Consider the following 24,274-nt stretch of genomic DNA (forward strand, 5'->3'; position numbering starts at 1 on the left):
CCCTGAGTCGACCTCCCTGCACCCCCACAACGACGCCTGCAGAGAGGATCCAGAGGCTCCCCTTTGACCGCGACTGCCTGGTAACAAAGGACTGCGACTGCCTGGTAACAAAGGAACCCGACGCCTGTACCCAGCACTGCACCCGCAGACCCCAGGACCAAGAGGAACCACCTACCAGTGCAGGAGTGACCAGCAAGCAGCCCTCATCCTAGCCCAGTCGGTGTCTGGCCCGAGAAGCCCCCCTGTGCCCTGCCTGCATTGCCAGAGTGACCCCCGGGTCCCTCCATAGTCCAGGAACTGTTGATTTTTGCACTCTGTCCACTTTTAAAATAGCTTATTGACATTTTAACCAAAACTGTGTGAAGTACCTTACAATTCATGTACTTACCTAAAATTGTAATCTTGTGGTTCTAAAAATAAATTAAGAAAATATATTTTTCTATAGAAAAACCGATTGGCCTGCAGTTAAGTCTGAGTGTGTGTTCTCATTTATTGCCTGTGTGTGTACAACAAATGCTTAACACTACCCTCTCATAAGCCTACTGCTCAAACACACTACCACAAAATAGAGCAGTAGTATTATCTAATTTTGCCACTATCAACCTCTAAGGGGAACCCTTGGATTCTGTGCACACTATCTCTCACTTTGAGATAGTATATACAGAGCCAACTTCCTACAACTTATAATTATTAGCAAAACATTCTCATCACTTATATTTGTAGTTGGAAAGTGCCCCCTTCCACCTTCTATTTACTGAGAAGACTAAATCAAAAAATAAACCTGAATTTCAAATGTCAGTTAATAGAAACCTCCTTTTTTCATCTATAGTTGCCGAGAAGGAAACAACTGCAACACAGAGGAACCTTACACCCTTTAAATAATAACAATTTATTTTTAACACAGTACATGGTACACTTGCCAAAGAGTAACAGACGGCATTGAAGCACCAATAGGTTTCTACCCTTTTTAAATTTGAGAGAAACAAAAATATTATTTGTAACTTTATTTTGCCTAATGTTACAGCAAACTAATAATGACTTACAATACTGGTGCACCGGATGTGAAGCCATTCTCTTGACATTATTCAAATTTCTCTTCATAAGCTGCAATTTAAAAGGAAGGCCAGGGTTAACTTAAATGTGCACTCAAGGTCAACATGAAAAAATATAGCTATATCAAACATAACCACTATTATTTCAATGTTAATTCAGTCGCTCATGTTGCAAAGCACTCAAAACTACTCGAGATTCTGTAAACAACGTGCATAGCATATGGTGATATTAGCTGCGTATGGATATGTTTCCAAACTATGCACCCAAATAAGCTAAATAGCAAAATACTGCCATGAAATGTGCACATATATATAGCTTCGGGCCATGTTTTTGTGACTGTTTAGTTATGAATTTCCATCCAAAATTTATTTTTTTGATTTAACTATCACCATTAACAGCCCCCAGCTCTCAGAAAATCTGCCATTCGCCTAGCGTAGTCAACTAAGGTCCAGTATCCCAAATTTCATGCAGTTCGCAGAAGGTGAGAAAAAGTTAAAGGAAGTCAAAATGGGATGTGATTTTCCATTTTAGCTCCAGTAGGAAACTATATTCAGACCTTCAGCCAAACCACTAAACGGATTTACAAAAACTTGGTAAAAAAGGAGGATGTGAAAGATTACAATAACTCTTAATTTAGAATTAGCCAAAAATATTTAAGAGCAGCTTGACATATAGTAAACCCAGTTTTGCTTTTATCAGAATCAAGACATAAATGTCAAAAACACAGTAATTAGTATCCAGGTGGTTATTTTATACATGTCTGAGAATATGATAATCGGACACTGCTTTTAGAATGGAACACGAGGTAGTGTTTTAATGCTGAAACGCTTGAAATTCTCTAATCCTAAAAGCCAAGTTAATTTGCACTAGGAAAGCCATCTTCCAAGTCTAATCAGCTAATGAATAATTTCCAAAGAGAACCCTGACATTTCCAAAAAAAACCAAGATTAGCTCTTTAACAGGTGAAGGCATATATTTTCTCACATCTTAAAATCTTTTTATGATGGCAGTTCTAAAAAGGATGCTTGCTTACCTGTAAAATTTTATAGCGGCAAGTTGGACCTTCGTGGATGAGAACTGCAGTTTTGCTTAAGCCAAATGAAATAAATAAGGAAAGAGACCTCATAGCAGGAAATGGGATTGTGACCATTTCTGTAGCACCAAAAGCATAATCTGCTCCTTGTGAATAAGTATGAACCTCTCAGTGCTGGTCTTTTAAATTTCCTTCAAAATATCAATTTAAGACTGGTGAAGGTGACCACATTATCCTATCGCCAAAGCTATGTTGCCAAACTCAAGGATGTTATGTTTGGATGAAATATTTGAACTGGGTGATGAAGTTCAGTTTGAATAGCAACCTCCTGTGTGATTGCTGACAGCGATCTGGGAATCACCACTGTCTGGGCACTCTGGAGCAAAGAGGTCAATTCTGGAGTTTTAAACCAACTGTCACTATTAATGGAATCAGAGGAACAGCACATATAAGTGCCCTTAAACAGTTCATAAAATGGACACTGACCATGGACCCAGGCTCTGAAAGAGATCATTGCTGGAAAATCCTACTCAGCAAATCTATCCTGAAAAACACTGTCCATAACCTATTTGTGGATTACATGCTTAGGAGGTTGGTTTTAAGCTACTAGTAAATGGCCAGCCTTGACTGAAGGGCATTTGGCAAGGGGCCAACGACCAGATCTTCTGAGTTTCCAGCAGTAGAGGTCTCTATCTTGTGACCCCTTCATTTTCTTTGTCAATGCATTATTGTGTTGTTCCTTTGACCAAAACTCTGCCTGCTGCTAGAAATGATAGAAATGCCTCAAAAGTCAGGTCTGCTTTGAGCTCAAAGAAATTGATGTGATAGAGACTAATATCGTGACCAAAGATATGTTACAAATAGCGATCTTACATGGACTCCCTTGCAGCAGACTGGTTGTCTTGAACCTCCAATAGAATTATTTTTTTGTTGCTATAAAGATAAAAACATCTGTAACGTCAATTGTTCTCCTTCTGAGACCAATGGCCTTCCAGGTTTTGTTGGAGGGGCCTCACATGAAGTCTTCCCTTCAGGACAACAGAAAGGCAGGTAAGCCATAGAAGCCAGTAAAGAGGATACCTTATGAGCTGTTAGGTTGGGTGTCTTTAAAAATAATCGATGTTCACAGAGACTGATACTCTCGCCATCAAAATAAACACTTTGGCCCTCATTACGACCTCAGCGGTCTTTTCGCAAGACTGCCGAGGTACCGCTGTGCTGAAGACTGCCAATGGTGGTGGTCTTCCGCGCCACGTATTATGACCGCTGGCAGCCCTCCGTCCTTTTCCGTACGGAAAGCCGCCAGCAGCCATACTGGCGGTCGGCGGGAAAGTGGAGGCTGCTCAACCTCCACCGCCACGTCAACAGAACACCGCCCAGAGAATCACGTCCCATGATTCGGTGTGGCGGTGTTCTGGTGACTGTGTGCTGGTGGCGGAGCTGCCCCCATGGATCCCGTCCCCTCCCGGAGGGCCAACGGACATGGTAAGCTGATCGTCCGTTAGGGGAGGGGGTAGAGGGGTGATGTGTGTTGTGTGAGTGCATGGGGGTATGCGTGTGAGTGTGTAGAGGGGGTGTGTGAGTGCGTGTATGCGTGCGGGGGTGCTGTGTGTATGGGAAATGTGTGCGGGTCGGTCGGTGTGCATGTCTGTTTGTATGTGTGCGGGTATGTGTTGTCGTGATGTATGTGTGCGTGTAGGGGTGCATGTATGTGCATGTTGGGGGTGTGTGCGTGTAGGGGTATATGTGTATATGTGCATGTTGGGGTGAGGGTGGGGAGGGGGGTTGTGCCACCTTTGGGGAGTGGCAGGGGGGTGGGGGGAGGACTCGTGGGGGGTGGCGGGGGAGACCCCTATCAGTGCCAGGGAAGGAATTCTCTGGCACTGATAGTGCCTACTGCCATGGATCTCATGGCGGTTCCCAATCACCCGAAATCCATGGCGGTGTGCAGGGTCCTGATACCGTTGGTGGTCTAGTGACGGCCGCCGGGCTGGAGACCGAAATCTCCAGCCCAGCGGTCATCACCGCCATGGCGGTCGGAATGGTGAAGTGGCGGATGACCGCAGCGGTTAATAATTAAAAAAAATTCCGGCCTGTTTGCGGTCGTACCGCCACTTTACCACCGACCGCCAGGGTTGTAATGAGGGCCTTTTTCTTATACTGTGTCTAGGCTTGCCCCAAGTAAGATGGATCTTGGATGGGCAATGTCACTGATTTATTGATGTTTGTCTGAAATCCTAGTTTGCACTTGCTGTTTGCAAGTCCTGTTCTACGTTTTGAAAGATGTGGCCCTTTACCAGCCATGCATCGAGGTGGGGGTATGTTAATATCACATAGCATCGAATGCGGGCTACTATTACTGTCAGGCATTTGGAAAATGTACAGACCAAAAGGTAGGACTGCATAGTGTGATGCTACTACTATAAACCTCAACTACATTCTTTGTCTCTTCACTACTGGAATGTAGAAGTAGACATCTGATACAGCCACAATGGACATCAAATCTCCTTGCCTGAGATGAAGAAAAAGATGCTAAAGAACTAACGTACAAATTTCTGAACCAGAAAATATCTTGAATAAATACCTCTCCACCAGAGCAGGGCAGAGTTTGGTTCTATTGTTTGCTATGTGGTCAACCCAGTGGTCTCTTTAGGCAGGTTGGTCAGGTGAAATTTCAATAAGGCCTGTCGTAAGATGGTAGCGGGGGGAGGAGTAGTCAAAAAGGGAAGGGAGCAGCCTCTTTGGACTATCTCCAAAACCCACCTCTCTGATGTCATGGACTGCAGTGGAGAAGGTGATAGTGTATCCTGCCGCCAACTGGATGCCCATGATGGTAGATGGGCAGATTAGGAGGGTTTGGAGGCTGCAGCTGCGAGCGGGTGGTGGATTGACCTGACCTTTGCCTCTCTGATCCACGAGGCCTGTAGATACTGCACCCTCAGCCACGTAAGGGCTGAGATTGCACGGCATGGTAGCTGCATGGATACTGGCGCAGCTGGTAACCACTTACGTAGCCAAGAAAGAGGCGAAAAGCAGACTCGGGGTGGCGCAGGGCTGAAGGTAAGCCAAAGGACCAGGCCGTAGCCCAACTGTCCTGAAAACATTCCAAGACTGAGTCTGCTTTGTCTCTGAAGAGACATGAGCCATCTAAGGGCATGTCCGTCAAAAAAGACATGGCATCCCTGATGTTGGAAATGGCCTCTCTGAAGGGTCACCCCAAATCTGCTTGCCTTCCTCCTCTTCTTTTTTTTCCTGAACTCATTTTTGCTGGCTTTAGGACTCTGGACAGGTTATCACTGATAACCAGTGTTAAAGTGCACATGCTCTCTCCTTAAAAACATGGCAACATTAGCTCATACCCAGTTGGCATATTTAATTTACTTTTAAGTCCCTAGTAAAGTGCACTACTTGTGCCCAGAGCCTGTAAATTAAAGGCTACTACTGGGCTTGCAGCACTGATTGTGCCAATCACATAAGTAGCACCTTAACCATGTCTCAGGGCTGCCATTGCAAGGCCTGTGTGTGCAGTTTCACTGCCTGTTCGACTTGACATTTTAAAGTACGTACCAAGCCTTATACTCCCCTTTTCTACATATACATCACCCCTAAGGAAGGCACTAGGCAACCCATTGGGCAGGGTGCTATGTAGGTAAAAGGCAGAACATGTATATATGTGTTTTATATGTCCTGGTAGTGGAAAACTCCTAAATTTGTTTTCAACTAGTGCGAGGCCTGCTCCTTTCATAGATTACGATTAGGGCTGGCCTCCTATACCTTTTGAGTGGTAGATTCTGATCTGAAAGGGGTAACCAGGTCATACTTAGTATGACCAGAATGGTAATAGAAAGTCCTGCTCATTGGTGAGGTTGGATTTAATGTACAAGTTTCTTACCTTCAGTAGTGATATAGCTGGCAGAGACATAGGTGGTCATTACAACCCTGGCGGTCGGTGTTAAAGCGGCGGTAAGACCACAAACAGGCCGGCGGTAAAGAAATTGCAATTACGACCGTGGCGGAAACCGCCAACAAAGAAAGCCACTTTAACACTCCGACCGCCACGGTGGTACAAACAAACAGCGCAGCGGTCACCGCCAACAGACAGGCGGAGGACAAAGTACCGTCCCCACAGTATCACAACAGGCCAATCCACCACCTTTTCCGGGGCGGATTCACCGTGGATAAAAACACGGCGGAAACAGGATTCCGAAGGGAAAACGATCACCTCTACACATCCCATGAGGAACTAGGACACCATGGAGCCAGAACTCCAAATTCTCCCTGCGATAGTCTTCCTGCTCCTCTACCAGGAGCACAAACGCCGGCGGCGAAGACCACAGTAAGTACTGCACCTATGACACAGGGGAGGGGAGAGGGAAAAAACAGGGACACACACATGCAACACCCCCACCCCCCACCTCACCCACTACAACACACACACTAATACATATTAATACATGATAGTTACATCCCCCAACCCCCCCGGAAGAATGCAAATACAGAAGGAAATGAGTGTAACCATTGTAATATATTAAAATCAAGTAGGCAAAAATGGAAAATGTCACTTACCCAGTGTACATCTGTTCGTGGCATGAGACGCTGCAGATTCACATGCTGTGCATTATCCTGCCATCTAGTGTTGGGTTCGGAGTGTTACAAGTTGTTTTTCTTCGAAGAAGTCTTTTTGAGTCACGAGACCGAGGGACTCCTCCCTTTGGGCTCCATTGCGCATGGACGTCGACTCCATCTTAGATTGTTTTCCCCCCCACTCTTGTGAGTATTCTAGATGTGCCCATGCAATGGAGTAGGTATGTATGTACATAGTGTGTATCAAAAGAATATTTATTTACAAATTTACAATTTTAATTCAACTAATAACGGCTACAGGCTTCCGGGGAGGTGGGAGGGCGCATGTGAATCTGCAGCGTCTCATGCCACGAACAGATGTACACTGGGTAAGTGACATTTTCCGTTCAATGGCACGTGTAGCTGCAGATACACATGCTGTGCATAGACTAATAAGCAGTAATCTCCCCAAAAAGCGGTGATTTAGCCTGTAGGAGTTGAAGTTGTTTGAAATAATGTTCTCAATACAGCCTTTCCTACTGTGGCTTGTTGTGTTGCTAACACATCTACACAGTAATGCTTAGTGAATGTATGAGGCGTAGACCAGGTGGCTGCCTTACACATTTCTGTCATAGGTATATTCCCAAGAAAAACCATTGTGGCGCCTTTCTTCGTAGTGGAATGTGCTCTTGGTGCAATAGGTAAATCTCTTTTTGCTTTAATATAGCAAGTTTGAATAGATTTAACTATCCATCTGGTGATGCCTTGTTTGGATATAGGATTACCTGCATGGGGTTTTTGGAAGGCTACAAACAATTGTGTTGTTTTACGAAAATGTTTTGTTCTGTCAATGTAAGACATTAGTGCTCTTTTTATGTCTAACGTATGCAAGGCTCTTTCGGCTACTGAGTCTGGTTGCGTAAAGAAGACTGGGAGTTCCACTGTTTGGTTTAGGTGGAATGGTGATATGACCTTTGGTAAGAAATTTGGATTTGTACGGAGAACCACTTTATGTTTATGTATTTGTTCTTGAATAGTAAATGCTTGTATCTCACTTACTCTTCTAAGTGATGTGATAGCTATTAGAAAGGCTACTTTCCAAGTTAAGTATTGTATTTCACAAGAGTGCATGGGTTCGAATGGTGGTCCCATGAGTCGTGTTAATACAATGTTAAGGTTCCACGAAGGTACTGGTGGTGTCCTTGGGGGTATGATTCTTTTAATCCCTCCATAAAAGCTTTAATGACTGGGATTCTAAAAAGCGATGTTATATGTGTAATCTGCAGATAGGCAGATATTGCAGTGAGATGTATTTTAATGGAAGAGAATGCTAGATTAGACTTTTGTAAGTGTAAAAAGTAACTTACAATGTCCTTTGTGGAGGCATGTAGTGGTTGAAAGTGATTAGTGTGGCAGTAGCAAACAAATCTTTTCCATTTGTTTGCGTAACAATGTCTTGTAGGTTTTCTAGCTTGTTTAATGACCTCCATTCACTCTTGTGTAAGGTTTAAATGTCTGAATTCTAAGACTTCAGGAGCCAGATTGCTAGATTGAGCGATGCTGGATTGGGGTGTCTGATCTGTTGTTTGTGTTGTGTTAACAGATCTGGTATGTTTGGTAATTTGATGTGAGGTACTACTGATAAGTCCAACAGTGTTGTGTACCACGGTTGGTGAGCCCAGGTTGGTGCTATGAATATTAGTTTGAGTTTGTTTTGACTTAGTTTGTTGAGCATATAAGGAATGAGTGGGAGAGGGGGAAAAGCGTAAGCAAATATCCCTGACCAACTGATCCACAGTGCATTCCCCTTGGATTGAGGGTGTGGGTACCTGGACGCGAAGTTTTGTCATTTTGTGTTTTCTTTTGTTGCGAATAGGTCTATGTTTTGTGTTCCCCAGCGGAGGAAGTGATCCTGTAGGATCTGGGGATGAATTTCCTATTCGTGAGTTTGCTGGTGACCTCGACTGAGATTGTCGGCTAACTGGTTCTGAATGCCCGGTATGTATTGTGGTATCAGGCGAATGTGATTGTGAATTGCCCAATGCCAAATCTTTTGTGCTAAGAGACACAGTTGTGACGAGTGTGTCCCCCCTTGTTTGTTGAGATAATACATTGTTGTCATGTTGTCTGTTTTGACAAGAATGTGTTTGCGGGCTATCAGTGGTTGAAATGCTTTTAATGCTAGAAACACTGCTAGCAGTTCCAAATGATTTATGTGAAGTTGTTTTTGTTGATTGTCCCATTGACCCTGTATGCTGTGCTTGTTGAGGTGTGCTCCCCACCCTATCATGGAAGCATCTGTTGTGATAACAGCTTGAGGCACTGGGTCTTGGAATGGCCGCCCTTTGTTTAAATTTATAGGGTTCCACCATTGAAGCGAGAAGTGTGTTTGGCGGTCTATCAACACTAGATCTTGAAGTTGACCCTGTGCTTGTGTCCACTGTTTTGCTAGGCACTGTTGTAAGGGCCGCATGTGTAATCTTGCATTTGGGACAATGGCTATACATGAAGACATCATGCCTAGAAGTTTCATTACAAACCTTAGTGGGTAGTGTTGGTTTGCCTGTATGTTTGATGTTATATTTTGGAATGCTTGGACCCTTTATTGGCTTGGAATGGCAATTGCCCTTTGTGTGTTGAGTGTTGCTCCCAAGTATTGTTGTATTTGGCATGGTTGCAGATGTGATTTCTGGTAATTTATAGAGAACCCTAGTTTGTGTAGAGTTTCTATGACATATTGCGTGTGAAGAAGACACTGTTGTTGATTGCTGGTTTTTATTAGCCAGTCGTCTAAATATGGGAATACGTGCATGTGCTGTCTCCTTATGTGAGCAGCTACTATTACTAGGCATTTTGTGAATACCCTTGGGGCTGCTGTTATCCCGAACGGTAACACTTTGAATTGATAGTGTACGCCGTGTATTACAAACCTTAAGTATTTTCTGTGAGAAGGATGGATGGGTATGTGAAAGTACGCATCCTTGAGATCCAATGTTGACATGTAGTCCTCCTTTTTTAGTAAGGGAACCACGTCTTGAAGTGTTACCATGTGGAAGTGGTCTGATTAGATGAAGGGTCATTCTGACCCTGGCGGTAAAATCCGCCAGGGCCAACGACCGCGGGAGCACCGCCAACAGGCTGGCGGTGCTCCCTTGGGCATTCTGACCGCGGCAGTACAGCCGCGGTCAGAAACGGGAAACCGGCGGTGTACCGCCGGTTTTCCGCTGCCCTGGGGAATCCTCCATGGCGACGCAGCTTGCTGCGCCGCCATGGGGATTCCGACCCCCATACCGCCATCCTGTTCCTGGCGGTTTTGGCCGCCAGGCACAGGATGGGGGTATGGGGTGTCGTGGGGCCCCTGGAGGCCCCTGCAGTGCCCATGCCAATGGCATGGGCACTGCAGGGGCACCCGTAACAGGGCCCCACCAAGATTTTCAGTGTCTGCCATGCAGACACTGAAAATCGCGACGGGTGCAACTGCACCCGTAGCACCCCTTCCACTCCGCCGGCTCCATTCGGAGCCGGCATCCTCATGGAAGGGTGTTTCCCGCTGGGCTGGCGGGCGGCCTTCTGGCGGTCGCCCGCCCGCCAGCCCAGCGGGAAACCCAGAATACCCGCAGCGGTCTTTTGACCGCGCAGCGGTATTCTGGCGGTCCCAGCCAGGCCGGCGGCTTCCGCCGCCGGCCGGGGTCAGAATGACCCCCTCAGTGTTCTGAGATCTAAGATAGGTCTTAACGTTTTGTCCTTTTTTGGAATTAGGAAATATAGTGAGTAGACGCCTGTTCCTTTCTGATGGTTGGGTACTAGCTCTATTGCTTGTTTTTGTAATAGTGCTTGTACTTCTATTTGTAATAGGTCTAAGTGTTGTTTGGAGAGATTGTGTGCTCTTGGTGGCACATCTGGCGGGAAATTTGTGAATTCTATGCAATAACCATATTAGATAATGGCTAGGACCCATGCGTCTGTGGTAATGTGTCTCCAGTTTTGATAGTATGCAGTCAGTCTCCCCCCTACTGGTGATAAGTGTTGGGGTTTTGTGACATTGAAGTCACTGTTTGGTCTGGCTTGTTTTGGGTGTATGGAACTTTCCCCTTCCTCTTGAGAATTGTCCTCCTCTATAGGACCCGCAAAACCCTCCCCTTTGGTATTGTGCCTGATAGGTGGGTCTGGTTTGAGAGGTGGAAGGCTCTGGTGTTTGCATTTGAAAACCTCCTCTGAATTGTGGCTTCCTAAATGTGCCTCTGACTTGTGGGGAGTAGAGCGCGCCCATGGCTTTGGCCGTGTCCGTGTCTTTTTTCAACTTTTCAATTGCTGTATCCACTTCCGGCCCAAACAATTGTTCTTGGTTAAATGGCATGTTCAACACTGCTTGTTGGATTTCTGGATTGAATCCAGAGCTTCTTAACCATGCATACCTGTGAATGGTTACTGCAGTGTTGACCGTTCGTGCTGCCGTGTCTGCAGAGTCTAGTGCAGACCTTATTTGGTTGTTAGATATTGCCTGTCCTTCTTCCACAACCTGCTGGGAATGTTTCTGGTGTTCTTTGGGCAAGTGTTGTATAATGTGTTGCATCTCCTCCCAGTGTGCCCCGTCGTAGCGAGCAAGTAGGGCTTGCGAATTAGCGATCCGCCATTGATTGGCTGTCTGTGCTGCCACTCGTTTACCCGCTGCGTCAAACTTTTTACTCTCTTTGTCAGGCGGTGGTGCATCTCCTGACGATTGAGAGTTTGCTCTCTTTCTTGCAGCTCCTACAACCACCGAGTCCGGTGTAAGTTGTTGTGTTATGAACACAGGATCCGTTGGGGGAGGCTTGTACTTCTTCTCCACCCTAGGTGTGATAGCCCTTCCTTTAACTGGCTCCTGGAATACTTGTTTTGCGTGTTTGAGCATACCCGGGAGCATTGGCAGACTCTGGTAGGAAGCGTGGGTGGATGCCAAGGTGTTGAACAGGAAATCATCCTCTATTGGCTCAGAATGTATTGCTACGTTGTGGAAAGTAGCTGGAAGTTGGAGGGGGAGGCTACAGACGGAGACAATGGCTGATATCAGTGTTGAGGCCAGAGTCTGAAAAGCTCGCTGAAGGGCCGCCTGACCAGAATTAATGCCCTCCAGGAATGCATTTGTTTTTTGCAACTGCCTTTCTACACCCTGGATGGCATTCAAAATGGTAGACTGCCCAACAGTGAGGGACCTGAGGAGGTCAATGGCCTCCTCACTGAGGGCAGCAGGGGTGACTAGGGCAGGGCCTGAGGTGCCTGGGGTGAAGGTGATGCCCACCCTCCTGGGTGAGCGGGCACGGGGCAAAGGCTGAGGGGCTGTTGGGAGGGAGGTGCTGGTAGGGGGGTGGTGGCTGTACCTGTAGATGCGGGGGGCACAGATGTTGCCGCCACCACAAGGGAGCTCCCATCAGAGGACGAGTCTGTGTCACTGGTGTCAGCTCCTGTCCCCGCCGTGGAGCTCCCCTCGCCCTCCGTCCCACTGGTGAACTCCGAGTCCGTAGTTTTGCCCTCCAGGGCCATGTGGGATGCAGCTCCCTCCTGCTCCGGAGCCACCGCTCCTCCGCCTGATGATGCTAATGCACACAAGAACAGGGAGACCACAAAAAGGGGGGGGGGGAGACAGAAGAAAGACATGTTGAGTGCATGCATTACCGCTACCGGACACGACAGACACAGAAGCCCCCTGCACTACGCAGCGCTCTTGGGCTCCACTGTTCAATTCCTGGGAAATGGCCTACTAGGCTATGGATGACATCTGCACACATGGATGACACAGGGGCATGACTAGGTGTACTTGGCACTCTACAGAGGTGGGGTGCCACATGGCCTGCCTTACGGAGGGACCTTGCCTACTAAACTCGCCCTGGCCTAGGGAAACCCACAGCCCACATCCCCCACCCAGACACCTCCACTGAGCGCTAAATCAGCAGGATGAGAGTGTACTGCTGTGATGCCCTCAAGCGCCCATCCAACTCCGGGTACGCCACTGCCAGGATACTGAACATCAGGGGGGTCATGGTGCGATGGGCACCCCTCCCACGTTGTGAGGCCATCCCCAGCTGAGACTCCACCGTCGTCTTGCTCCAGCGGCGAATGTCCTCCCATCTCCGGCAGTGGGTGCTTCGTCTGTGGTAGACCCCCAGGGTCCGGACTTCCTTGGCGATGGCACGCCAAATATCTTTTTTCTGGTGGGCGCTGACCTACATGATTTGTACAGGGGGAAGAGAAACGTATTACCAACTGCACCGTCACAGTCATTGGCCCCCATCCCTACCCTTGCCCAGTGTACTTACCTGTTTGTCTGCGGGACCGTAGAGTAGCGTGTACTGGGGGAGGACCCCCTCCACAAGTTTCTCCAACTCCTCCGATGTGAAGGCAGGGGCCCTTTCCCCAGACACTCGAGCCATTGTCTCTTCCAGGCCTAGGTCACAGCAGCACTTGCAGTGCAGGTCCTCTCCTGTCGAAGATCAGGTATCGAGTGATTGAACAGATAGAAAATGGCTGTCACGTGCACGGCGGTGCCTACCATCACCGCCAGCGTACATCGTCATTGGCTCCTGGGACCCATAGGGTCCAATGTTAACCAATGCAGCATTGCGCCGCGGTCTTCGACCGCCTACCGCGACGGTGTACAACGCCAGCGCAGTTACCTCACATCCAATTGTCCCACTTTACAGGTCAGGCAGCCGCCATTTCAGGGGCCCACATGGCTTCATTTTTAACTGCGTCACACATACCTAGGCCTAGACTCAACACACATGCAGGCCACTTTTTGGATTATGATTGGTGTTCTGTGTAAGCTGTGGGTACGTACCTCTGAGTTGTTTGACTCTGTGCTCGCTGTTGTCCTTCATAGGCACCATCCGCACCACGGGGACATGTGAGGAGATGGCGGCATCCTCCGGTGTACAGACCGTTGGAAGACCTGTCGACAATGGAGGAAAGACATGTGATCATCACCTACAGGTTTGACCGTGCCACAATCCAGGAACTGTGTACCCAGCTGGAGCCAGACCTAATGTCAGCTATCCGCCATCCCACAGGAATCCCCCCTCAAGTGCAGGTGCTGTCAGTGCTCCATTTCCTTGCAAGTGGGTAATTTCAAACAACAGTGGCCATAGCATCAGGGATGTCCCAGCCTATGTTTTCCAACGTGTTGTCCAGAGTGTTGTCTTCCCTGCTGAAACACATGCGGAGCTACATCGTTTTCCCTCAGGTGGAGGATTTGCCTACAGTGAAAGGTGATTTCTATGCCCCGGGACATATCCCCAACATCATAGGTGCCATTGATGGGACACATGTGGCTATGGTCCCCCTCCCACAGGAGTGAACAGGTGTACAGAAATCAGAAGAATTATCATTCGATGAATGTACGGATTGTATGTTTGGCCGACCAGTACATCTCCCATGTGAATGCCAAGTTCCCTGGCTCAGTGCATGATGCCTACATCCTGCGGAATAGCAGCATCCCTTATGTGATGGGTCAACTCCAGAGGCATCGTGTGTGGCTATTAGGTGAGCACCTGGAAGCAAGACAGTGGGAATGGTTGTCTGTGTCTGGGGATATGCCTACAGGTTAGTGTGTGTCTAACAGTTGTCCCTCGCCATTTGCAGGTGACTCTGGTTACCCCAACCTGTCATGGCTACTGACCCCAGTAAGGAATCCCAGGACAAGGGCAGAGGAACGCTACAATGAGGCCAATGGGCGAACAAGAAGGGTGATCGAACGGACCTCCGGCCTCCTGAAGGCCAGGTTCAGGGGCCTCCATATGACAGGTGGATCCCTATTCTACTCACCAAAGAAGGTGCGCCAGATCATCGTGGCCTGCTGTATGCTTCACATCTTGGCTTTGCGACGACAGGTGCCTTTTCTGCAGGAGGATGGTCCAGATGGCGGTGTTGTTGCAGCTGTGGAGCCTGTGGACAGTGAAGACGAGGAAGCAGAAGAAGAAGACATGGACAACAGGGACTCAGTGATCCAGCAATATTTCCAGTGAACCACAGGTAAAAATACAAACCTGCCTACTACATGTACTTAAACACTACTACCTCTCTACTGTTTGTTGTTTTCACCCAGTGTACGGTCACTGAGTTGTCACTTTCCCTTACGATTTCACAGATGTGGGTCCCAATGTGTGACATCTACTTTGATTCCTCATGGACTACAGCTGTGTGACATAGGTATGTTGACATTACAAATAAGAGCTTTTTGCCACAGTAATTGCTAATACATTATTCCGAAATCACAGACTGACTCCAGATTGTTTTGTGCTTTAAGGGTGTTTATTTTAGTGCTCAATATTGGAGGGGGTAGCAAATTGGTGAGGGGTGATGGCGGAGGAATGTCCAAGGCAGAGTCCAGTCTATTAGTCTCACAGGTGCATTGCCCAAATGGGCAAAGGGGGTGGAGCTGGTGCAGTTTAAGGATGGACAGGGTGACATAGTGGGACAGAAGGATGACATTCAGGGTGGTCTCATTTCTTGGTGGGGGTCTTAGCATCGTTCTCTTTATATGTCCTGGATCTCAGGGACCTTTTGCGAGGTGGTTCTCCCTCTGCAGGGGGTGGGGTGCTGGTGTGGTGGTCTTGTGGCAGTGCCTCCTGTCCAGTAGTGCCGGCGGAGGTGGTGGGCAGTTCATCGTCCAGGCTAGTGTCAGGGGCCCCTTGTAGTGCTACAGTGTCCCTCCTGGTGTTAAGTACTTCCTTCAGCACCCCTACGATGGTGCCCAGGGTGGAATTGATGGCTCTGAGTTCCTCCCTGAAGCCTAAATACTGTTCCTCCTACAGGCGCTGGGTCTCCTGAAATTTAGCCAGTACCGTTGCCATCGTCTCCTGGGAGTGGTGGTTGGCTCCCATGATGTTGGAGAGGGCCCGTGGAGAGTGGGTTCCCTTGGCCTGTCCTCCCCCTGTCGCACAGCAGCCCTCCCAAGTTCCCCTGTGTTCCTAGGCCTCCATCCCCTGGACCGTGTGCCCACTACCTCTGCCCCCAGGTCCCTGTTGTTGTTGGGGTGGTGGGTTATCCTGGGTTCCCTGTAGTGGTGGACACACAGCTGATTGACGTGTCCTGGGGACGGAGGTATGGGCCCGCTGGGTGGGTGCTGTGCTGGTGTTTCCAGATGGGGGAAGCTCTGTGGTGGCCTGTGCCAGTGTCAGGGGAACCAACTGTCCTGAGGTCCCCGATGGGCCGGGCTGGTCATCTTCTATTGGTGGTGTGGACATGTGTGGACCCTCCTGTCCGGTGACGTTGGGTAGGGGTCCTGCAGGGGTATAAAAGGATGTTTATTACATCTGTGTGTGCCATGGTGTGCAATGGGTGGGTGACCGTGTACCCCAGTGGTTGCATTCCTGTGTGGGACCTTGTGTGATGATGGTTTAGGGAGGTGTATGGGTATGTGCAGTGGCCATGCTTTAGTGATGGGTGTCCATGCTTTGTTTTTGCATGCAGGTGTTAGGATGTGTGGTTTGTGATGTTGGGACATTTGTGAGGAGTTAGAGTGATGGGGGTGAGGGTGGGGGTATGTGCTGGCATGCAGGTAGGGTGAGGGATGTAATAGTTAAGATTTGACTTACCAGAGTCCATTCCTCCACCTACTCCTGCGAGGCCCTCAGGATGCAGAATCGCCAAGACCTGCTCCTCCCATATTGTTAGTTGTGGGGGAGGCGGTGGGGGTCCTCCGCCAGTCCGTTGAACCGCAAGGTGGTGTCTTGAGACCACGGAATGCATCTTCCCCCGTAGGTCGTTCCACCTCTTCCTGATGTCCTCCAGATTTCTTGGGTGCTGTCCCACTGCGTTGACCCTGTCCACTATTCTTCACCATAGCTCCATCTTCCTTGCAATGGAGGTGTGCTGCACCTGTGATCCGAATAGCTGTGGCTCTACCCGGACGATTTCCTCCACCATGACCCTGAGCTCCCCCTCCGAGAACCTGGGGTGTCTTTGCCGTGCCATGGGGTGGTGTAGATGATGTGTGGGGTGGTGTGTGGGGTGGTAAGTGTGCTGATATGTAGTGGTGTGTAGTGTGAGGTGCGTAGAAGTTATGTGCGTGATGGTGTTGTGTGCCTGTGGATGCTAGTATTGTTGATGGTGGTGTCTCTCTCTGGCCTTCTCACAGTAATTGTGGTCATAGGGGTTTGTGGGTGTGTGTTTTATATTGTATTGTGTGTGTGGGATTGGTGTGTGTCTATGTGTATCAGGTGTGTGTATTTCGATTTGTCCAATGTGGCAGTGTTTTGTATGTGTGTGTGTATTTTGAGCACAGCAGTGTGTACCGCCAATGGAATACCGCCGTTGAAAGACCGCCGTGTGGATTCGTGGGTCGTGATGGTGTGGGCGTATTTCTGTTGGCGTGACGGTGGAGGTTTTGGTATCGCCAGTTTATCACTGACCTTTGGTGTGGCGGACTTGTGTGGGTGTCTGAATATTGGCGGATTCCGTGCTGTGGGTCATAATAGCTGTGGCGGATTTCCGCGGCAGTGTGTTGGCGGTCTTCTGCATGGCGGTAAGCGGCTTTTACCGCCAATGTTGTAATGACCGCCATAGATTCCTTACCTTTCAATTTCCCCAGACGTCAGTCTGGATCCGGAGATTTTTTTTTCGAGCAGTACATCTGCGCGCCGTCGGGTGGAGTTGGGTGACTCCACGGGCGACGTTGGTTTAATCTTCACGGTTGTATATAAGCGCCACCCTGGCGCGCTGACGTCAGTTTCTTTTCACAACTTTCCACGGCAGTAGTACGGAGCCATGAAGAACACAGAGCGGTGTGCCAAAACTAGGGCCCTTAAGGGGATGTTCCTGTCCCTAGAAATCAGTTTGCAGTGCGTGGAGGATGGGTGGGTCAGTAAGGAATCTGCAACTAGAATATGGCTCTACCAGAAATATTGTTACCGAAGGTAACTAACTTGTACATCTGATAGAGACTTCTAGTTGCAGATTCCTTACCTTTGAATAGATACCCGAGCAATGCCATGCCCGGTGGTGGCCTGCGAACCAAGGTCACACCAAGAAGTCCTGCAGGACCGAGCGGCCAAAGTAGCCGTTTCTTTGGACCTCACTGCCCAGGCAGAAGTGTTTGGTAAACGTTTTTAGAGATGCCCACGTCGCGGCCTGACAGATGTCCAGGACTAAAACGCCCCGTGCTAGCGCTGTGGTAGCAGCAGTAGCTCTGGTGGAGTGAGCACGCAAACCTTCAGGAGGTTGCTTCTTAGCCAGAACGTAGCATATTTTGATGCATAAGAGCACCCATCAAGAAATGGTCCTCTTCTGCACCACCTTTCACTTCTTTGCATCCACATATCCCACAAAAAGTTCATCGTCCACCCGAAAGCCTTTTGTACGATCAAGGTAGAATGGCAACTCTCTTTTTAGGTCCAGACAGTTGAGTCCCCCTTCTTCATGAGAGGGATGTGGGGGTGCATAAAAGGTAGGCAAGGTGATGGACTGTCAGACATGGAAGTGTGTCACTAGTTTAGGTAGGAAAGAAGCTCTTGTGTGAAGTACCACTATCAGGATGTATTGCTAGGAATGGTGGCTTAGATGAGAGTCTGGAGCTCACTTACTCTGCGAGCAGAGGCAATGGCTACTTAAAAGACAGTCTTGATGGTTAAGAGCCATAAAGGGCAGTAAAGGGCAGTTGTGAAGCAGCTCAAACGGGACACACATAAGGTATAGTAATACCAGGTTTAGATCCCATTGGGGCATCATGAATGGGATCGGAGGAAAGAGGTGTGTGAGGCCTTTAAGAAACCTTCCAACAATAGGAGATTTAAATAAGGAAGCCTGCTTTGATAACCTCAAGAAAGCAGAGATAACAGAAAGATATACCTTAAGAGTGCCCAGGGTGGAGCCCTGCTGGGCAAGTGAAAGAATAAAGAGGAGTGTAGGAAAATGGATCCCTGTTGCAGTAACCCCCAACTTTTTGCCTGATATTGATGCTGACTTGACTAAGAAGAGCGCTGGGACCCTGTTAACCAGGCCCAGCACCAGTGTTCTTTCACTTAAAAATGTACCATTGTTTCCACAATTGGCACACCCATTGGCACACAGATAAGTCCCTTGTAAAACGTACCAGTGGTACCAAGGACCCTGTGACCAGGGAAGGTCTCTAAGAGCTGCAGCATGTGTTGTGCCACCCTAAGGGACCTCCCACCTAACACATGCACACTGCCATAGCAAATTGTGTGTGTTGATGGGGAGAAAAAGGCAAAGTCGACATGGCATCCCCCCAGGATGCCATGCACACAAAATACTGTCTCTGGCATATGTAAGTCACCCCTCTAGCAGGCCTTACAGCCCTAAGGCAGGGTGCACTATACCACAGGTGAGGGCATAGCTGCATGAGCAATATGCCCCTACAGTGTCTAAGTCTATTCTTAGACATTGTAAGTACACTGTGGCCATATTAAGTATGCGGTCTGGGAGTTTGTCAAAATGAACTCCACAGCTCCATAATGGCTACACTGAATAGTGGGAAGTTTGGTATCAAACTTTTCAGAATAATAAACCCACACTGTAGGAAGTTGGATCTGTGTATACTATTTCAAAGTAAGAAACACAGAGTCCAAGGATTCCCCTTAGAGGTAAGATAGTGGCAAAATTAGATAATTCTAATGTTCTATTTTGTGGTAGTGGGGTCGCGCAGTAGGCTTATCAGAGGGTAGTGCTAAGCATTTGTTGTACACACATAGGCAATAAAGGAGGAACACACACTCAAAGACTTACTCCAGGCCAATAGGTTTTTATATTGAAAAAATATATTTTCTTAGTTTATTTTAGGAACCACAGGTTCAAGATTTACATTAAACACTTTAAATGTAAGGTATTTCACTTAGATACTTTAGGAACTTTGAATAAAAGCAATATCATATACAGTCTTTGTAAAAATGTCAATAAGATATTTTCAAAGTGGTAGGTAAAGTTTAGATTAGGAGGTAAGTAAAACACTTACAAGTCTCAGTTCTTGGGCATGGGCAGCCCACCGTTAGGGGTTCAAGGCAACCCCAAAGTTACCACACCAACAACTCAAGGCCGGTCAGGTGCAGAGGTCAAACAGGTGCCCAAAACACACAGGCGACTATGAAGAACAGGGGTGCTCCGGTTCCAGTCTGCCTACAGGTAAGTACCTGCGTCTTCGGAGGGCAGACCAGGGGGGTTTTGCAGAGCACTGGGGAGACACAAGTAGGCACACAAAACACACCCTCAGCGGCACAGGGGCGGCTGGGTGCAGTGTGCAAAGCAGGTGTCAGGTTTTGTATAGGATTCAATGGAGGGACCCGAGGGTCACTCGAGCGGTGCAGGCAGGGCACAGGGGGGGGCTTCTCGGGCCAGCCACCACCTGGGCTAGGAAGAGGGTCGCCTGGGGGTCACTACTGCAGTCAGTTTCGGTTCCTTCTGGTCCTGAGGGCTGCGCGTGCAGTGCTTGGTCCAGACGTCGGGTCCCTTGTTACAGGTAGTCGCTGTCAGGGGGAGCCTCTGGATTCTCTCTGCATGCGGGGTTGTGGGCTACTCACGAGGTCGCACTCGCCTGGGAGTCCTCCCTGTGGTGTTGGTTCTCTGGAGCTCGAGCCGGGGGCGTCGGTGCAGAGGGTGAAGTCTCAAGCTTCCGGCGGAAAGAGTGAAGTCTTTGAAAGTTGTAGAAAAGTTGCAATATTGTTGCTGTTGTTGAGCAGAGCCGCTGCTCATGGGAGTTTCTTGGTCCTTAGGTTCAGGGCAGTCCTCTGAGGCTTCAGAGGTCGCTGGTCCCTGTCGAATGCATCGCTGTTGCAGGTTTTCGAGACAGGCCGGTAGGGCTAGGGCCAAAGCTGTTGCAGTCTTCCGTCGTTTCTGAAGGGCTTTCAGGTCAGTAGTCTTGTTTCAGGTTGCAGAAATCTGATTTCCTGGGTTCAGGGTCACCCCTAAATATTCAATTTAGGGGTGTGTTTAGGTCTGGGGTGCAGTAGCCAACGGCTACTGTCCTTGAGGGCGGCTACACCCTCCTTGTGCCTCCTCCCTGAGGGGTGGGGGGCACATCCCTATTCCTATTGGGGGAATCCTCCAAAATCAAAATGGGGTCACCTCAGGGGTCCAAAGGCAGGGGTCACCTCAGCTCAGCCTTGTTTCCAAAGGCAGGGGTCACCTCAGCTCAGCCTTGTTTTTCTCATTATCTCCTCCAGCCTTGCCGCCAAAAGTGGGGGCAGTGGCCGGAGGGGTGGGCATCTCCACTAGCTGGGATGCCCTGGGGTGCTGTAACAAAAGGCATGAGCCTTTGAGGCTCACCGCCAGGTGTTACAGTTCCTGCAGGGGGAGGTGAGAAGTACCTCCACCCAGTGCAGGCTTTGTTTCTGTCCTCAGAGAGCACAAAGGCTCTCACCCCAGGGGGGCAGAAACTCATCTCAGTGGCAGGCTGGCACTGACCAGTCAGTCCTGCACAGAAGGATTGGGTAAATTACAAGGGGCATCTTCTAAGATGCCCTCTGTGTGCATTTTGTAATAAATCCAACACTGGCATCAGTGTGGGTTTATTACTCGGAGAAGTTTGATATAAAAATTCACAGTATTCAGTGTAGCCATTATGGAACTGTGGAGTTTGTTTCTGACAAACTCCCAGACCATATACTTAATAAGGCCACACTGTACTTACAATGTCTAAGAATGGACTTAGACACTGTAGTGGCATATTGCTCATGCAGCTATACCCTCACCTGTGGTATAGTGCACCCTGCCTTAGGGCTGTAAGGCCTGCTAGAGGGGTGACTTACCTATGCCATAGGCAGTATTCTGTGTGCATGGCATCCTGAGGGGGATGCCATGTCGACTTTGCCTTTTTCTCACCATCAACAGACACAATCTGCTATGGCAGTGTGTATGTTTTAGGTGAGGGGTCCCTTAGGGAGGCACAACACATGCTGCAGCCCTTAGGGACCTTCCTTGGTCACAGGGCCCTTGGTAGCACTAGTACCTCTTACAAGGGACTTATCTGTGTGCCAGGGAGGTTCCAATTGTGGAAAAATTTTACATTTTAAAGTGAAAGAACACTGGTGCTGGGGCTGGTTAGCAGGGTCCCAGCACACTTCTTGGTCAAGTCAGCATCAATATCAGGCAAAAAGTGGGGGGTAACTGCAACAGGGAGCCATTTTCCTACAAGGGTCAGTTAAAAAGTGACTGAAGAGGTAGCTCTTACCGGATCTGCACTCACTGGTGCAGAAAGAAAAGAACTGACATCAGCACACCTGGGTGGCCCCTATATAGGTGTGGGAGACACTGACGAGGCACACAGAGCCAAACAACGCTACCTATCGGAGCAAAGGGGTACAATCCACAAAAAATATTCCAGATTCAGTCTGCCTGAGATATTTCTAAGGTAAGAAATCTGCAGCTACAAGTGTCTATGAAATACAATAGTCATTACTTAGTTGTCTTCTGCAATGTTTCTTACTCTTCCAGGTGATGAGCCATCTCTCCTCCACTAGAGTGACAGTCACAGGGGATGGGGGTGCAATTGAGGAGTCACTGGTGACTATTGGAAGGAAAGCACCCTCACGAGTTAGCTGACTGAGATGGTGCTCATTTACTCTTGGACCCTATCAACCTGTAAGGGTATCTTTGTCCCTGCTGATTCCATCAGGACCCCTCTGCAAAGACCTCTTCTGCCCTTGGCCTTCGGAACCGTTGCTGGACATCACAGGAACCGAACAAGCCTGCAACGCCTGAGAAGACTCTTCCTTGCAACATTGTTTCCGCGGCTCCTGTTAGCAATCTGCAACATTTCCAAGGCTGTGCATCCTCTGGGGTCGCAAGACTTCGCTGCACTAAGAAGCAAGAAAAAATGTTCCTTGGAGTGAAGGAGTCACTCCCCTGCATTTGCAGGGACCTAAGGCAACAACGTCCGTCTGGTGGGATCTTCTGTCCTCCGGATCTGCGAAGATTCTCCAACACAAGTGGTGGTTCTGAGGGATCCTCTGGGTTCTCTCTGCCTTCTTTCCAATGCGGGAGACAGTGAGATTTTGCCTCTTCCATCACAACAGAATCCCTGTGCAACACAACTGTTGTACCAACCAAGGCTTGTTGATCCCTGTTCCAAGGTATCGCCAGGCTTCAACTAGCCCCAGCCCCCAATACTCTACCTCTGAAAGGACAGTCTCCTCTCCGCTGCTCCGGCGACGTGGGACTCCTCTTCAGAAGTGCTGTCTGGGCCTCACAGCGACACACTGTGCCTGCTGCCAGGGAGTTGCTTGTGGGGTTCTGACTGCTTCTGTTGGCTCTCCTGTCTTCTGAGGGTCAGCCAGGACTCCCCTCCAAGGGTCGAGTACCTGGGACCTCGCTGGTCCTCCACAGCTCTGCAAAATCTCTAGAGGCTCCTCTTGCACTTGCTTGTTGGTTGCCATCCTGACCACTAACCCGTCTGCAATGCGGCAACTGTCGAGGGACAGCTCGTAGGTGACTTCAGTGACTCCTCTGCAGCTCCTGGAACCTGCAGCTGGATTTCATCCATCATCGTCGACCTGAATCTTCAGCCACAAAAGGATAGGTATTGGCTCCTGCCCCACTTATACACTCCTGCGTGCACAGGACTCTGTCCACTTCTTTTGCAGGTCTTCTTCACCTGGAATCTGCCCTTGGGTTCCACGGGTCCCCTCCTGCTTCTGCAATTTCCAACCACAAAGTCTCCATGATAGGCTATGAGAAAACCAGGTAACTTACCTCTCTGTTTCTGGGCTCTGGGGATCTTCTAGATACTTAACTTTTGGGGTTCCACTCTCTCCGAGTGATTGTCTAGCTACACCATACACTGGTGTGTGACACCGGTTCGCATTCCATTATTTATTGTATATGGTTTGGCACCTGTATAGGGCCCTTGCTAATTTATGCTATTCCTAATTACTTACTACTGTATATTTGTGGTGTTCATACTTCTAGAGGGAAGTATACCTTTTGTAGTCTAATTTGGTGTGCCTATAATAAAGTAACTTTATTTTTGCAACACTGTGTGGTTCCTTTCATGTGTGATAAGTGACAGTGTGACTACTGTGGTATTGCAAGTGCTTCACATGCCTTCTAGATAAGTCTTGGCTGCTCACCACAGTTACCCGTAGAGAGCCCTGGCTGTCTAGACACTGTAACACTCACTAATAGGGGTTTGCTTGGCCCCAGTATAAGGTGCAACACCATAGGTGTCCACTACACACTGAGCCAGCTTGCTACACTTAATGAACAATCTGGAGTTAATATCACAGTGCTCTGTAACTGTATTGTAATCTGAAGAATTTCTTCTACTCCTCAAGACCCACCGCCTTTAAGGTCTCATTGTTCACACTCACCATTTCTCAGTATCGATAGCATTGTTTCATGGTAGAGGGTAATTATATGCAAATAGGAAGAGTAGTACTAGGTTATCTGATGGCAGCAACAAGATGAGTCAACTCCGTCGAGCCAATAGTCATACTGATTACCTGGTTCGATGCAATACAGCCTTCGGGAACAATTTCCTTAAAATTCTTCCTACCATGAATTGGTAAATCATCAACGAAGGGCTTAAGATCTCTTGGCCTAACAGCCTAGGAAACCCATCACAATCGCGATTTATAATGCTGCTGGTGCTGTTTCACATATCCGTTTGCCACAATATTGCTCTCTTTGGTGTGAAGAGACAAT

At 48.5% G+C, this 24,274-nt stretch overlaps 1 protein-coding gene across 2 annotated transcripts in view; it reads right to left on the reverse strand.

Annotated features, from left to right (window-relative positions):
* DMXL2 (Dmx like 2) overlaps positions 1 to 24,274 on the reverse strand; it is a 1,615,381-nt gene that overhangs the window by 240,289 nt on the left and 1,350,818 nt on the right. For both annotated transcript variants that reach the window (XM_069222485.1, XM_069222484.1), the window contains one exon: positions 1,044 to 1,104. In XM_069222485.1, coding sequence (XP_069078586.1) covers positions 1,044 to 1,104 — 61 coding nt within the window. The remainder of the gene's footprint in view (positions 1 to 1,043; positions 1,105 to 24,274) is intronic.

This window comes from Pleurodeles waltl, chromosome 3_1, assembly GCF_031143425.1.
Source record: "Pleurodeles waltl isolate 20211129_DDA chromosome 3_1, aPleWal1.hap1.20221129, whole genome shotgun sequence".
Taxonomy (NCBI): domain Eukaryota; kingdom Metazoa; phylum Chordata; class Amphibia; order Caudata; family Salamandridae; genus Pleurodeles; species Pleurodeles waltl.